This window comes from Passer domesticus, chromosome 4 (genome assembly GCF_036417665.1).
Source record: "Passer domesticus isolate bPasDom1 chromosome 4, bPasDom1.hap1, whole genome shotgun sequence".
Lineage (NCBI taxonomy): Eukaryota > Metazoa > Chordata > Aves > Passeriformes > Passeridae > Passer > Passer domesticus.
The window spans coordinates 20,677,458-20,694,472 of record NC_087477.1 but is presented as its reverse complement, the minus strand read 5'-3'; the positions used below and the strand labels follow the sequence as shown (position 1 = coordinate 20,694,472).

The window sequence follows — 17,015 nt, the reverse complement described above, 5'->3', positions numbered from 1 at the left end:
GCCTGTGTCCCATGGCATGATGTCACAGCGGGACACCCACAGCGACAGCTCCTGCTCCATAGAGTGTCCCTGGACCACTGTCTCTAGAGAGGCCTGGGTGACACCAGGACTGCTGTCACCGTCATTCTGCCGTGCAGGGCCTGTCCTGCTGCCAGGAGGTAAAAGGACACTGTGGCAGAGCATTGGGGACACTGCCTGAGAAGTGCTGAGGGGGAGGAGAGGAGCAGAGTTTTTGTAGCAGGAAAAGAACAGCTTGCCCAGTGGGGCAAAGATGCAGAAGTATCTACTTTATAACGCTGTGGAGCCAGAGGACCTCCCAACCCTCAAGGAGCTCAGCACCATAGGTAAGGCCCCAGGGTCCCTTGCAGGAGCACTGGCAGTGCCAGGATCACATGGAGACAAGCTGCGGAAAGCCCAAGGCTGGGGCCATAGGTGGGACCCTTCTGGAGAGTACAGACTGCTGCAAGGAGAGCCCTGCTTTGTTGGGACTTGGAACTCGAAGGTGCCTCTGGTAGCTGTGGATGTCCCACACTTAAGGGGAAGGGAACACGCAAGATTCATAGATGCTAGCGATGCCTAAAGATCACTTGCTTTTTATGTATTTTTCATATATTCATAGGTCTATAGATTACTATTACATAGTTGTATAGCTCCCAGTGTTTTTCCTACCCTTTCTTTTAGATTTTAGAGTAATAAATTAACCATATAACAGATTCCTGAAATACTGTTTAGTCGTCTTATCAAGAAGAGAACCTAGAAGTACATTTTGTTTTCCAATCAGAATCTGAGAAGACACAACAAGAAGTGGAGCAAAGAAGCCCTGGACCAACTCTGATGGGGCAGTATCCAAGGAAAAATTACATAACCAACTGCTCTTCTAATTGGACAAAGTTTGTTAGATATGATAATTTGCTAAACTTATAAAATGGTAGAAATCTGATGCCATGTGTGTCCTTGACACCGGAACACCTGGAAACTTCCAAATAAAGGCTTGCTTTTTATTTTACTATTTTAACAGTGTTGCAAGGGTTTTTCTTTTATAATATCAGGCAACAGTAGTGAACAACAAAAATCAGAGGGTCCACAAAAAACTCACCAAGTTGCATTTAAAAAATTGCACAGTTGGCGTGGAAATTTCTGTGTTAGTCTCTGACTTACCGCTATATAAGCACATGGATATAAGTCCAGGGTCCTGGGGGTTCTGACCAGGCTTGGTTAGGAGTACCTTTTTATAGATAGGTTTCTTGCTTTCTACACACATTAGTTGAAAGAACATTTGCAGTCTGTTCTTTCACACCTTTTGGGAAACAGGTTAGAGAGCTTTGGGGGTCTTTTGTGGTCTTGATTCCCCAGATAGTCCATGCCCATTTCTTGGCCTCTTTCCTGCTCTTGTGCTATACTGAGTTGTGCTTATCTTCAGGACTTAGAACAAGGATGTCTGTCCCAGAAAAGAGCTACTCTACTTCCCCATGGCTCCTTTCTCCTTTTGTCCTTTCCTGCTGAGTGTTAATACCAACAACCCTTGGTTAGCTCCACAGCCATCCGGCTATGGGTTTCAGACACACACATTATATCCATCTACAGCAGCCCAGGCCTCCAGGCACTGGAAGTGTCTTAAAGTGGAAATCACCTTTGCAAATACAGCCTGCTTTTCCTCTCCAGGCCTGTCTTGGACATAGGGCAGGCTTTGAGCCTGGGGGTAGTCTGGAACACAGCTGGGCAGCCCCAGTCAGTGAGAATGCTTATTCAGGAGGAGGGAGAACTTGAGAGCACTCCACTGTCACCTGCGTGGGTAGGGGCATGGGGGATGGTGCCCTGTGCTGACTTCAAAGCATGGTATGGCTTTCATTTGCTTTCCAGAAATCTGCAAAGTCTGGTCTGGAATGTCTAGGCAGATCTACAGACAGCTCTTGAAGAAGAAGGTGAGTCTTGCCTCCTGCAGGTGCCTCATCCTGCCCCTCTGGGGCTCCGGAGCAAGGCTCAAAGTGCCATCCCCAGGGTCATGCAAGTCATCTGGCAGCCTCCTTACCTTTGGGCAGCCTTTCCAACATGTCTTCTTGCTTGTGTTTTTAGGCAGTTGAGATTGGAATTGGGAGTTTTGTGGTTATCCCAGTACATGCCAATGTGGCAGAGGGCAAGGTTTTGCCTGTTGAGAGACCTATGTTCATTCTGAGCAAGACTCTGAAGCTGTTTTACAACCTTGAGAGTGATGAGATCAAAATTCCTGGTAAGAAGATGTGGTCCTTTCCTTACACAGGCCTTACATTTTAGCTTAGTGCCAACATCTCTAATATAGCAAACAAAGACTCTTTCAATCTGCAAAGTTCTGACTGTGGGCACAGATGTGGTAATCCAGCACCCTGCTCCTCCCTGAGGAGCCAGCCCTATCTGCTTAGCTCCCCTGTGCTCTATCTGGTTGCTCACAGCAGGAGGCAGAGCTTTGCCTGGCCTTTCCTGTCCACTGTGTCCATTCTGGAGAGGTGGATGAAGCTGAAAGGGGCGCACTGTCAGGCAGTGTTGCCTGAGAGCTGGGTGCTCATGACCTCTAGTTTCTGAGCTGGCTGAACTGTGGTCAGAGAGGCACTGTTACTTTATGCTTCTTCACTAGATGAGATACCTGTTGTTCAGCCAGACTTTGAAGAGATCGCTGCAAACACCCACTTTCGCCACGAAATTGTGGAGCAGTGTGTACAGGAGACCCTGCTTTACTTTGCTGGAGCCCTGCGAGACAACAAAGAGGTGGAATTCACGTTCAGGAGCATTGGTATCCTTGCTGTGCGAAAAAAAGTAGTCAGCATGACCTTCTTTGATAACTGCCTACTGGAGATGGATTCAACAGGAAACATGCTGAAAGCTCTTCTCGAGGTGAGCTTGTCATTTCTGTGGGATTCCTCCTTGTGGCTTTGTGGCAGTGTGCTGTCAAAATGTTCCATCTGCCTTGTCCGGGCTGTTGTCACCTGCCTCGCCACCCAGCCTAGGCACAATCCCAAAGTGCTAGTCCAAGTCTCAGGAGTGCCCTCAGCCCCTCTGAGGGAGGGGCTAATGACATCAAGGGAGAAGGTGTGTGAGGCTTTCTGAGAGGCAGCCTTTGTGTCTTCGAGCATTCCAGTGGTTTGCCATCATTCTGAGCAACCAGCACATGTTCTGGATTTCTGCTGATATTCTGCTGTTCCCTTCCAGGATCCCAACATGATGAGCACTGTTGCCTTTCCGGGCCAAAACAAGTTTAGTCGGGTCAGTCAAGATGAGGTTGTCACGCTGCCAAGGTGAGCAGGATGGCTGCTACAGCCCTCAGTTTGTCGAGCACCTGCTCAGCCACTGTTTTGGGTGTACCTTCCTGCCGAGGCTCCTTTCCAGCCAAACTTGGGCAAGAGCAGCCGCTTCACAGGAGAGCTTCCCTCTCCACTGCTCATTCCCCCCTGCTTTGGAGATTGCAGATGAAGTGGCCATTCTGCTTTCAATGTGCCCCAAGAGAGGCAAGAGGGTCTGTGCAGGCAGCAAGGACAGCATGTATAGTCCTTGGAGGACATTCCGTCCGCCAAGGACTAGGCAGTGTCCCCCAGAGATGTGTGTCAGCCTCCGAGAAAGCATGCTACCCCAGCTTTACCCAGCCGGTGCCTTCTTGTTTCCAGTTTTGTAGCGGAGACCCCGCACCAGCCATTGGCCCGGCTGGTTTCCCTGAAGCCCAGAAGAGAGTCGGCGCCTTGGGGTGGGGGTTGTCGCAGAGGTATGTCCCAGCTGAGTGCTGGCAGGGGCTGCGTGTGCTCTTGTACTCATGAGGGCAAAAGGTCTGAGGTCACTGTGGGGAAACCTTTTCTGGAAGAGATTTTGAGCTGTGGGGACCCCCTACAACCCAATTTCTCCAGCGGGCCCGTGGGATTCCTCAGTACCTCCCAGTTCATCCCACTGGTGGGTCCCTTCTGCTGGCAGGGCATAAGAGGAAGATGAGAAAAACCATGCCCAGGGGTGGTGGATGACTTGGTGGGAATCCAGGTGTGGACAAAAGAAAAGGGCCTGCCTGGAACTGTGACTCCTAGGTGTGGCAAAGATAGTCAGTGAGCCTTGTGTAGCATGACTGTGCAGCTCTGCCACCCATGCTGTCCCACATGATCTCAAAGATTGTGTGCTCTTCTCTTGCCTCTTGCTTGCAGTAAGTGTACTGGATCCAGTGTTCCTGGCCCGGCGGAGGGTTTCTCAGGCCAGTCAGCAGTCGATGGAAATGGATCACACCAGAGACAAGGAAATTGGCCATGGCGGGTGAGCTTTGTAGGGGAGTGTTGTGGCTGAGGGCACACCCTCATGATCACATGTGATAATGGGTGATGCTTCCCTTGTCTGGGGTGCATGTGCTGATGCCAAACATCCCTGGACAAACTGTCCTGCTGGACACGTGGTCTGCCTACTGAACTGCTGGGTGGTGCCAGAGGACAGGCTGCCATCCCACAGATACAAGCTCACACTCAGACTCACAGAATCACAAGGTTGGAAGAGACCTTCAAGATCATTAAGTCCAACCTGTTCCCTGACACCTCAACTAAACCATGGCACTTAGTGCCACATCCAGTCTTTTTTAAACACAACCAGGGATGGTGACTGCACCAGCTCCCTGGGCAGACCATTCCAGTACTTTCTTTTATCACCCTTTGCATGAAAAACTTTTTCCTAATATCTAACCTATATTTCCCTTGATGCAGCTTAATCCTGTGTCCTCTCGTTCTGTCAGCTGCTGCTTGGAGAGAGACCAACCCCCACCTGACTACAACTACCCTTCAGGAAGTTGTAGAGTGATAATGTCACCTCTGAATCTCATTTTCTCTAGGCTAAACAACCCCAGCTCCCTCAGCCATTCCTCACAGGGCTTGTGTTCCAAGCCCCTCACCAGCCTCTTCTGGATGCGCTCAAGCATCTCAATGTCCTTCCTAAACTGAGAAGCCAGAACTGGACACCCGGCTCCCACACGCTCAGACTGCTGGCTATCCTTTTTAGGTACCTGCCCGTAATCCACGAGAAGACCCATATGATGCTGAAGCACCCCACGCCTCCAGATCAGCAGGGGTTGAAGGTCTCTGCAAGTACAACCCAACCCTCAGAAGCGGTAGGTACATCCTTGGGTTCTGCCAGTCCTGTGTCACAGCTTGGATCTGGGCCAGGGCAGGAAAGGCAGCAAGAGCTGCACATGGTCCCATCCTCCTGCCCTGCCCAAGCTCAAGGTGGCTAACGCTGCATGTGTGGTCTGTGCATGGCCTTCAGGGGAGGCACCCCCTCTACACTGAGAAGGAAGAAAGAGAGCTCCAGCTGCTGCTGGCATCCAAGCGCCATGAGGTGGAAGCAGATGTGTATCGCAAATACTTTGGCAACCGAGCAGTCACTGAGCGAGGACAGGTATGGCATGCCCCACACAGCCCCCAGGAAAAGGACATTTTGCCTTTCTGCTCGGTGGCAGGGGAGCAGGGAAGGTGTCCTAGCACAGCAGTGGTGCCGTGGCTGGGGGTGGGACAGGGGTTCTCTGTCTGCCTACTGCCCTGCAGAGGAAGCATCCCTGAGGCTCCGGGCTGGAGCGTGCAGCTGGCTGTGGAACAGGCTGTTTGCTCTGTGCCTGTGAGCCCTGAGCCAGGCCTTGCAAGGCACAGACTTTGGCTGAAGCTTTGAAAAGATCCCCAGCTATCGGTGGCTGTGCTTTAGGAGAGCCTCCTCTGCCTTTGCAGACCTCCTGCCCCTACGTGTTTGAGGATCCCTATCGCCCTTCCCACATCTTGAGAAAGGCCTACGCCGAGAAGCTGAAGGAGATGGGGCAGAGCGCCTCGGAGCGGCAGGCAGAGTCCCAGCTCTCCAGGAAAGTTCTGGAAGAGTAAGTGAGGTGGAGCAGGGCCCACAGCAGGCCCTCTAGAGCAGCGGCATTGCCTCGGCAGCACCGCCAGTGACCGCCAGCCTGACCCAGGCTTGGGGCACTGGGAGCCCTTCTGCCCAGCCACAGAACTGAGGCCCTTCCTTCTGTTTCCTTCAGCAAGGGTGTGCAGACGGGCGTGTTGGATCACTGAGGAGAAGGCCCAGCGACTGCCAGCCCTGCCAGGAAGCTGCAAGCAGCCCTGCAGAGATTGTTGTCTTAGCATTCATCCTTTCCAGCAGGAGAGCTGCCAGGAACGGGTGGCAGGGGCAAGGACTGCCTCAGCTGAGGAGAATGTGCCAAATAAAGGTTGCTGGTACCTGAGCTCCACTGGAGTGACCATGCTGATGCCTTCATTGCCTTTCTTTGCGGCCAAGGGGCTGGGAGAGCGCCTTGCAGACCCGTGGTCAAAGAGCAAATGGGCTGGAGGGACCTGGCCCTGCCAAGCAGTCGTGACAGGCCATGGGACTGAAAAAGCGGTGTCCTTTCCAGGGTAAAGGGCACGGGGACTGCAGAGAACAGCTTCTCTGCATCCAAACACCGCTCTGTAGGGATAACCAGAGGCCTGTGGCTGGTCATGGGACTGTCAGGGCAGGTTTGATCTGGCAAAAGCAAACATGTTCCTTGAAGAGCTACACTTGCACAGACAAATATGCTTCATTGAAGGCACTGCTTAGTTGAGTCCGTGGCTGACACTCAGGAGCCATTCAGTGGCCTTCTTGGGGAGAAAGCTTATTCATTTCAGGAAGAGAGAAACTTTTGAAAGTGGGAAACTCCTTTTTTTGGCAAGGTAAACTACAGCATGAACAAGAAAGCCGCAACCTGGAAACATAAAAGAGCACTAGCAGCAGCATATGCAACTGTGCCAGACCCTGTCAGACTCTGGGGTCTCTATTGGGACTGCTACTGCTGAATATCATCATCTTCCTTAATGCCATAGCTAGTGAGATTGAGTGCAGCCTCAGCACATTTGCGGGTCTCTTGGGAGCAGGAGCCAGGGTGGCAGTTTTAGAGGCAGATCTTCACTCTGTGGGCTTTATTACAGGACTTATCCAGGTACTGAACAGACAAAAAACCTTTTTGGCTTCCTCTCCAGATTCCCAGGCCTCCCAAAACATAATTTCCTGACTCTGCTGCTGTCTGGCAGCATATCCACAGTAGCTGGTCTGTAGCCAGCCATCTCTGGTGGTATTAGCAGCTGGCTTGACAGGGACAGAGGTGACACAGGGTTGTGGAGGCAGGCTTAGGTGTTTGAAGTCACATTGCATTTTGATTGCAAACTTAGGTGATTAATTGGTTATGTGTGTAATTTTTCCTTTTTTTTAATTACCTGGGGCACCATTTCTGTGGAGCGGCTGAGGGAAGCAGGAGATATTGGGCAGAGGTGAACTGCTTGGTTGTGGTGCACCAATTTAATTGTTCTCTTGCACTAGGTGATTGGGAATTTGCGCAGAATAGTTTTGTATTGCACTGTATAGCTTATGTTATATCATGTGGTTTGTTACCCCTTTTCCCCATCACACGGCCTTTCCCTCACCTGTCCCGGTACCACCTGGTGGTCTCTCCCCTGGGTTACCCCTCCCCTCGCCACTCCTCACTGGTGTCCCATTGGCTGTGGACCTCTCCCTCTGTCCCCATCCCGGGGTATAAAAGCTCCCTGCTACCAGGCAACGCTCTCTTTTCCTCCCATGGGTTTGCCTGCCTGATGTGTGTCTTGGAATAAATGTTTCCCACGTGGAGGAGAGCACTTCTCAATCTTTTACCATCGTCTATGAATTATCGTGTGGGCAAGGGTCTGTAGCTAGCAGGAGTGGACCGTGACAGCCCAGGAAACACGATTCTTTCACTGCTTCAGCAAACAGAAACTCAGAAGTGAAGCAGCGGGACTGGGGGGCATTTTCCTTTGCCTTGCAGAGGAGTCTTGGCCCCCAGGCAGGATGTACTATCACTGGATGGAGGTGTCTTCCTGCCCTTCCCCAAGCCACCAGGGTGGGAAGAAGACCTGTAAAAGAGTACTAGCAGCAGCATTTCCTCAGACCTGTCTTTCCTGGCTGAGGAGACTTCAGTCAGGCCGGATTCCATTCATGAACCTCCATCAGCTATGTAGTTTTGTGTGCCAGTCACAGCTGGTTTACAATAGTGTGAAAGACTAACAGGTTTGTGTTCTGCTAAAGTGATGGACGAGGTGTAAGGGCTGGCCATTTGCCTGCTGCCATCAGTAAGTGTGGTTTGCAGAGTTTTAAAGTGTAAAGATGGCCAGATTTGTCAGTTTTCTAAACCTTTTTAGCATAGTGCACCCAAATTCCTCAAGTGATATGTTGATATGTATTGTGTATATGTGATATGTATTAATTTTCAGCACAGAGGAGCAGCCAGAAGGAGCAGAAGAAAGCTAGTGTATTTAGAGTTATTTTCATTCTTGTACCTTGAAAAAGAAATCTTTAGGAACATAAGAGTATCATAGCCAGCTTTTGTTTGAGTATGCTGTGGATGATTTAAAGTAAGATAAAGATCTGATGATTGACTGTCCTATTAAGGGCAAATACTTCAGCACTGTGGTTTAAAAGTGACACCTGCTCCCACAAAACTGAGGCAGGGCTTTAAAATGAGCTGTGTGTTTAGCCAGAAGTCCAAGAAGGACTAATAGCCTCTGGAGAATGCCTTGGGAAGGTACATTGCTCACTTTGATGGAAGTTAGTGTAGCAAGCTGCTGGTGAAGCTAGTTTTGCTTCTGATGATCAGCTAGGGATCACAGTGTCTCAGACCTTGGCCTATAAAATGTTGGGCTGTCCTTTCAGAAAGGTGCGTGCTCACGTATTATTCTGCTTTCAAACAGCTAATGTATAATTAGCATGCTTACATTATTGGCTGTTGGCTTTTCATGTCAAGTGACTGAATTATTGCCTGAGAATATTACATGCTCACATGGACAGAAGCCTTGTACAGTGCAAAGGCAGGAATTCTTTCAAGATGTGATTGCATTTAAAAAAAAAAAAGATAGTCCATGTCCAATAGAATGTGGAACAGTAACCCTTGCTCCTAAACATAGACAGTAATCTAACCGGAGCTGTAAAAACTGACTTCTTGAACAACTGGTGAAACTTCTAATCCTTCTGGGGAAATAATTGTGTGTTAATTAAGAGCCAGGATTCCATGAGGCTTATTAGCTGTCTAGCTGGATCTGAGAAGCAGAAGGTTGAGTAGAGTTTAACTAAAATTTAGAACTGTTAATTAGTGTGCTTTCTTTCTAGTCTCTCTTCTATTTTCCTGTTTTTGGTTTGTGTAGCACACTTTGAATGACCTATGAGAAGCTACTGCTACTGTTCTTCTGACATGATAGCTCCCAATTGTAAATGCTGTACTTTTCTAGCTGTGAAAGAATAAAGCCTTAAAAGAGCTTGGCTGCCCTTAGCTACAAGCTGGCTTGTTATGGATGAAGAAATGACAGAAAGTGGAAAAAGCAGGCTGGCTAATCTTGTTAAATTGGCTGAGTAATGTTGCATTCACAATATGTGAACTCCATGCTGCAAGGCACAGATGCTTTAATAAACTTTAGATGACCTGTCTTACTTTAGCACTCTTTACAGGGCTCAGAAAATATTTGATAGGTGCATGGAAACCTAAAAATGAATCCGCCTTCCTTACAGACCTCTGTTTTGGGAGTTACAGATATGGGAATTTGTGACTGTGCAAAGGTTGCGCTTCCCTGAGGCGTGCCTGGGCAAGATAAGGAGTGAAAGGTAAAACCTGAAACCTGCTTTATTAGGTTCAAAAGTTTGTTAAACAGCAATGTGAACTGATTTTTTCACTTGGATATTATGTATCAGTTTACCTTTTGGTGGGGTGGGGTGGGGTGAGGGGGATGCTAGCATGCAGTGCAAAGCTTCCAGGGATTCTGATATGATGTGAGATGGGCTGGACAAAACAGCTGCTATTTAACCTCAATAGCCCCTGAGAGCCCCAGCAAAACAATTTTGAGCCTGATGAGTAGGAATGGTTTGAAGGTCTATTGTAAATGAATTCTGGTGGAATTCTATTTGTTAATTCGTTAATTAGACTTGTCAGAGTCTGCTTTGTATTTCTTAGAATGACTAACACTTCATTCTAGGGGTGTAGTTAAACCCTTGAGCTAATTTGACTTCTGGTTTCACTCCTCTTATATTTAATGCCCCACTTTTAGATGTTTTGTTGTTCTACTCATTGCAATGTTTATATCTTCCTTTCAGTTTGTAGTGTGTCTCCTCTAAGACATTTGCATCAATATAAATGCATTTGCCTAATACAGATGCACTCCAAAACGAAATATGCATCAGAATGACAAATCCCGGTAATTTAGATAGGTTCACACCAGTGAGGTGTGCCTGTATTATAGTTCAGAAGTTTGGTGGGTGCAGGACAAGTGGAAAAGGGCATTAAGTGTGATGTAGACAGCCCTCGAGTTATAAATGAAAGACTACTTGGATCTGTAAAAATGTCCTAATCACGCAGATTAGAGAAGTTGTGCTGTATGATTACAGCCCTATTGTGCCAAGCATTTGAGGGTGATGGGGTTTTTTTTTCTCACATCTTTTGTTATTTCCCCACTCCTTTAAAATACATATTTGTTTTTTGTAAAGAGTATCCTAAGAATATCTCTTAAATCTAAATTTGAGGAGCTCCTGAAACAATCAGGTGCCTGGTCATAAATGCAAGAGTATAGGTATAAATTAGTAAGATTCCCAAAAGCTGTTACAGAGAGCACTTATTGTGTGATTCTTTTGGCAGTGTTTGAATTCTTCCACTACCAAATCTTACGTTTGTTTCTTATTACTACAGTAGCTTTTCTGTCAAATACACTGCACAGCATTCTAATCTGACACCCCCTTGGCAAGAGTTGCTTGCTTGGAACTCAACTACATACCTCTAGTTTGATTTTGAAGTTAAAGGTTTGTTTTATAAAGGGTGATTCTCAGTCATATGCAGATAAGTGTCTTAAGTGGTGCTGTTTTGGACAACTAAATCCTCTTATCTTTAACAGAGGAAGAAAGCTACCTTTTAAAAATATTAGTGGACTTATAAGTCTAAGCATCTTTTAGTGATTGTGATTTGAAGAATATATCTGGATGGAAAGAGTTCAGCTCTAAGGCACCTCTCCTAATCCTGTTTGCTTGACAAACATCTGTGCATGTGTGCCCTATTGCTTACTTTTCAGGATTTTTTTTTTTGCTAACTTCCTGTTCTGTTTTACCCTCTGAAAAACTGACACTGAACTTTCTGACATTTTCGATCTCAGGAGTTTCTCTGCATTGTTGGAATTGCCGGGATATAATTCATTCCCATTTCCCAGTTACAGGCTCCTTTATACAAAGTGTAACTGCAGGCAAAGCTACAGCATTGTTTAGAACTGATGCAGTGAGAACAGCACATTGGTAGGGGCAGTGTACACTGACAAAGGTAGTTTTAAGATTACAGCTGGGTCAACAAATAAAGCTACAATAAATTTTAATGTTTTGAAGAAATACCTTTATAGTGGTAACGGCTGAGCTGTAGATCTTGGCAGGAAGCAGCTGGTTAGTTTAAAAGATGGCAACAAAGACTATTTTAACACTGCAGGGGGAAAAAATGTTCTTTTTGAGAAAAATACTAATAACGAATGCATGCTATTGTAAGGCACCATTTAGAATGTGTACAGTTACTTACCAGAATGTAACAGGAGATACACAAGTACAGACCTGCCTGAATATGGAATGAGTCTCTAAAACCTTTGGGATAATCTTGAGAAAGTAGGTCAGTGTCCTGTTGTTCTGTTATTTTATAGTCCCATAAGTTGCAGGATAAACTTGGCAGCTCATTTGGGTGGTAGCTGAGGTACTTAGTGAAGAGCTATAGAAAACCACGCACATCTCTGTAGATGGAGATACTGCTTCTGTAACCACAGGATCACATGGTAGAATGGTTTGGGTTGGAAGGGGCCCTAAATATCTTGTAGTTCCAGCCCACTGCCATGGGCAGACAATTTGCACTAGACCAGGTTTCCCAGAGCCCTATTGAACATGTCCTTGAATACTTCCAGACATGGGGCATCCACAGCTTTTCTGGGCAACCTGTTAAGGGTCTCACCAACCTCACAGTGAAGAATTTCTTCCTGATAATTAATCTTAACATACCTTCTTCCAGTTTAAAGCCATTCCCTCTTGTCCTGCCACTGCATGCCCTTGCAAAAAGTCCTTCCAGCTCTTGTAGCCCCTTTGGGTACTGGAAGGTGCTCTAAGATTTCCCCAGAGCCTTCTCTTCTCCAGCTGAAAACCCACAACTCTCGAACTGACTTCATCAGAGAGGTGCTCTGGACTTGTGAGCATCTTGCTGTTGCAGACTTCCATTCTGCATTATTCCCTCCCACCCCTTCTATATGTGCTTGGGAGGAGTTTGTGCCTGTTTGGCTGTAGGTCCAGCTGCAGACTGTGCTTTGAACCATCCAATTCTTTCTCAGTCTCCCTGAGGTTCCACTGCCTTCTCACTGCCTCCTGCAGCTCAGCCACCTGCAGGTTCTCCACCTGGGCCCAACATTGCAGGCAGGTTTGCTGCCTGTCCCTGCCCCAGGAAAAGGGTCTCAGTGAGGTCTGCTCTGTAGCCACTCTCCTCTACAGCTCTCTCTGGGTGCAGGCATTGACCACAGGAAGGGTACATGGTGCACATTTCCTCACTGGGTGGGCTGGTCTGGAATTGATGTTCCCCTTGCTCAAGGAAGCCTCTCTGTGCCCCCATCCTTGCCCTACTGTTGGACAGCTCTGCCCCAGAGCAGGTCACCTCAGCAAGGGACCAAACTCCGACTCAGCTCGAGACTGAGATTCCTTCAAGGTTCTGGAAGGAACTGTATCAAAAGAACGCTATAAAACCAAACTCCTCTACCTTAAAGTGGGTAAAGAAACATGAGGCTTGCTCTCCACACCTCTCTTACCTACTTTAACTAACTGCAGTGGAAAAAAGTGTACCTTCAAAGAGGGTATTAGCACAAGAATCTAGACTGACTGTGAGTGTCCTATTCAAAAACCTGCCAAAGACACTGTGACCTTATTTCCGTAGCCCTGGTGTGTTATTAATTTTCTTGGGATTGTACCCTGTAATTCTCTCTGCTGAAGCAAGCTGAATTTCTTACTCTTTCCCAGCAAATTGAAAGTGCCCTTTCAGGATGTAAGGTAAGGACTGACCCTGTCTGCTTTTCAGGCAGAAAAGAGAAAGACAACAATTTTCATGAGGTAGCTTTTGAGTTTGGGTTGCAGTATTACCCAAATGAAATCCCCACATTCATCTGAAGAGATGGCCTCAGCTTTCTCAGTGTGGGACATAGTGTTGGGCCCCTCTCTGTCACACAGGGAGTATCTTAGAGGTGAAATCTCTCTGCTAAAAGAAGGAGATTAGGACATGGAAGCACGCCTTTGTGTACAGCTCTGTGGGGTGTAATACAACTTATAAATGATCTTCCTGGAAAGAAAACAGAGAAATCATTACAGGTTTGGTATTCAGAATAACTGAGCCTGGGTGACCTGACACTTTTTTAACTCTTGCAAGCTGAAGTCAAATGAATCGTAAAACTGGAAATCCTGTTAAGCTGCTTGCTTTCTAATGGTTAAATGGCTTAAAGGTTTTAGAGAAATCAGGAAATTGTGAAGTACAAGTCACCAGTGTTTTATACTGTACTTAAAAATGCTATATCTCTATCCCTGTTCAGATCAGATGACAGATACATTTAGCCTTTGTGCCTTAAAGCTACTGCATATGAATGTGTATATAATATTCAAAATGTGTTCAATAAAAATTGAATTTCAGTTAATATCTGCATTAAAATCATGGATTCATGGGTGATAAATTGTTCACCTTTCTTTCCTGTCCTAGGAGATGTACAGAAGAGAGCCGGTGATGATATGTTGTCAAGGTAAAATGACTTTGCTCGAAAAGGGGAATATTTGGAGTTCCTGTTTCAATGAATAACATCACTGGAATGTTCACCCCATCAGGCAGCTCTGGAAAACAAGCTTTCAGAAGGTCATCAGCTCGTGCTTGTAACCTTGCTGCCATTTGTCTGGTAGGATCTCTCTTCATTGTAAACCTGAATGCATTTATTAGGATTGCAAGGAAGAGAAAGTCTGAAGAGAATATTAAAATAGTTGCTATTGTGCCAGGAAGAAATTGTTTGTTTCGGCAAATAGTGGAGTCCACAGAGCTGTTGAAATGAAAGGTCATTTTCAGACTGTGGAAGAAAATAGTATATTTTTGTTCAAGAAAAGAGGAGAGGTGTTGTGTGGGGATGTGAACATTGTTTCTGTTGTCTTCACAAAGAATCAAAATGTTTAGAAGTTAATTTTTAATTATTATTTTTTTAACATATAATGATGAAATACTGTGTTCAAGCAATCCTTCAGACAGACACAAGTCCAATCCTTCAGACAGACACGAGTGAGTTTTTTTAGCTGCAGTTTTTAAAGCTGAGTTTGGAGAAAGAGGCAGGATGAATGTAAATGGCCTTGTTTTATCTATGAAGTTGATATGAAGTTCACAAAGACTATTTTTGACTGTGAGGGACTTCTTGAATTGAAGAAGATAAGACACCCCACTTGCACTCTGTTTTAGGACTAGAACTTAAAATTGCAGTGGAGAAAATAAAACAGATATAACTGTTGCGCCAAATTTACTTTAATAAGACTGTGAAGTTGTAGAAGTCTGGTCTTTTGCTGTCAGTGGCAAGAAAAATCTCAGAAATGTTCTTTGGAAAATATTAAGTTTCCAAGAAATAAAGCTTGGTTGTCCTTTTGGTTTACTTATTTTTTCATATCTATTTATATATTATGTCTAAGAGTGTAGGAAAAGGTTTTCAGATAAGAATTGTTGATTATAAATTGATGGCTTTCAGAGAGAGAAAAAAAATTAATGCTGTCCTTTTTCCCCATAGAGGTGTATGGGGGGTGCCTTCCCATGGCAGGGTATTTGGGACAAGATGATCTTTAAGGTCCCTTCCAACACAAACTGTTCAATGACATCTGACAGAAGCAACAATGATTCCATAGAGAATATCTCACATATGTTTATTCTCCTAAAAAACCCTTTTGGACCTAATTTCTTGTAACCTGCTTTTGATCAGTGAACAAGGGAGAAACATGCCAAGAAACTTAACCAAAGCAAATTTCTTTCTCAACTCTGCAATGAACTTCAAATTTAACAAGAGAATGGCCAAATGCTGTTCTTGTGTATATCACCTCTTTGCATAACATCAATTAGAAAAGTTTATCTGGGGGGGCAGGGGGATGTCCCTAAAAAGGATTCAAGATAGTGAAATTTGGCAGTTGGGCACCAAAATTTTCCTCTGAGGAATTTAGTGATACACAGTGTTAGGGGATATGTTGACATCTGGTGTTGTAGATGTATTCCAATTTAAAAGAACATGGACAGAAATCAACAATGACACTGTGGGTTTCATTGTATTAATAGCACCTGCAGGAAAAAAAAATAAAATCAATGAAAACAAAATGGATGCTAGTTGAAGCACTTCACTTTGTATATTCATCTGCAGGTGAAAAACCTGCCATTATATCCATTTCCTAGATGCCGTTGCCCTAGATTTATTGTTACTCTCACAAAGGAATGTACCAGAAACCTTGTAAACTTGTAACAGTTTAACTTTATGCTTGAGTCAAGTTTATATTGGTAAATGTGGGTATTTGGGGTGAGAGGGACGAGGCTTGAGTTTCATGAGCAGCACTGGGAAGGGTGAGCACTGGAGGTGCTTGCATTGTCTCCATGGATATGGGTCGTGCAGAATTAGGCAGTCTCACCCATACTCTGTGAAGATCATCAGCAAGCTTCATTCTTTTCTTTGAAATGTAAATCATCAGTGTCTCAACCACCTGAATACTAAACCTAGCAGATCAAATGAGTGCAATGCTGGATTCTCTTTAACTAACCTGTCTTCTGAAGAGTGCTGTTTTGTTTTATTTTCCTCACCATATACTACTCTTTCTGCTGTATAATTTATCCTTTCCAACCTTGTGTTGGTGAATCCTGAAAGCCCTGAAAAAGCTTTATTTTGTTAGTAGGTTTTTGTGAGAACACTATACATAAAGGTCACTCAAACACAGATTTGCTGTTCTGCATTTCAGCTTGACACTGTGTAGGTTCCAGATCTTTTATGTAAATGGTGTTAGGATAGTATATTTATTTCCAGCAAAAAGACAGCACAATCAATTTAAAAAAGCAAATGGTGCTGCACTATATCACACATTTTTTTGGCTAAAAATAGAAAATAAAATGCTGGGAGTTGCTGAATGCTTTCAATCCTCACTCAACAGTTAAACATCAAATTAGGACTTTTTCCTAATTTAGATTTAACAAACTACTACTTTCTGGGCTTAAGTATTTTGTTTTATGATAAAATAGTTAAGTCACAACCCTGTGGAAATATTGGCTGAATATTTGTGAAATTAGCAGTGTATTTTAGAAAATAATTATAAGGTGAGATCACAGGAGTTCTTGTTCTTTCTGGTTTTGTTCTTTCCCTCAGAACTGTGTTTTTGTAACACCTGCTGAGCAAAACAGGATCTCTAGGTCCATTATAGCCTTTAAACTCCAACCTTTTGGTATGTAAGAGAACCACCTGGCTAATCTAAAGACATTGTAGAATAAATAATGCTTTTTCTCCTGAGGATTAGCAGCAAACTTTATAGAGGTTGCATGCATACTTTCTCTTAAAGGTTATTATGCTAATTTAATTTTTAAATTATTTTCCTCATACTATAAACACACATAATAATCCCATTTATTTTGTTTATTTTAAAAATACTGAAATGTTAACCACGGTATAAAAAGTGGAAAAGAGATTGCTTCCATCAGCTTCATTCTTTGTGCTAATGACAATGAATTTCAAGTTACCCGTGCCAACTTTTCTTGGCTGTATACTGCTAATAGAAAAAGGCAGTGGAAGCAGGATTGGTATTGCCTTGGAAGTAAAAGAACTGTAGGTTCTAGAGAGAAAGAAACATTACATAGACTGATTTTTTTTCCTCCTTAAATTAATATTATTTTTCTTTTATTAGGCTTTCCTTTTAAAAATGAGCTCTGTTATCAGTAATGTGAATCTTAATTGAATATCCTTTTGTCTGCC

The 17,015-nt window shown here is 44.9% G+C and overlaps 1 protein-coding gene across 2 annotated transcripts; it reads left to right on the top strand.

The window, feature by feature from the left end:
* The first annotated feature begins 21 nt into the window (after positions 1–21).
* On the top strand, positions 22–13,796 carry LOC135298681 (coiled-coil domain-containing protein 81-like). Of its 2 annotated transcripts, none has more exons than XM_064416503.1 (11): positions 22–344; positions 1,861–1,922; positions 2,074–2,227; positions 2,609–2,865; positions 3,181–3,266; positions 3,633–3,727; positions 4,152–4,257; positions 4,987–5,095; positions 5,251–5,382; positions 5,706–5,848; positions 13,757–13,796. In XM_064416503.1, the coding sequence occupies exons 1-11, from the start codon at positions 272–274 to the stop codon at positions 13,779–13,781; spliced, it is 1,242 nt and encodes a 413-aa protein (XP_064272573.1). In that variant the 5' UTR covers positions 22–271; the 3' UTR covers positions 13,782–13,796. The 2 variants fall into 2 exon arrangements, with proteins under 2 accessions (XP_064272573.1, XP_064272572.1); XM_064416502.1 differs by lacking the exon at positions 13,757–13,796 and adding an exon at positions 6,005–6,224.
* The last annotated feature ends 3,219 nt before the right edge of the window (positions 13,797–17,015 follow it).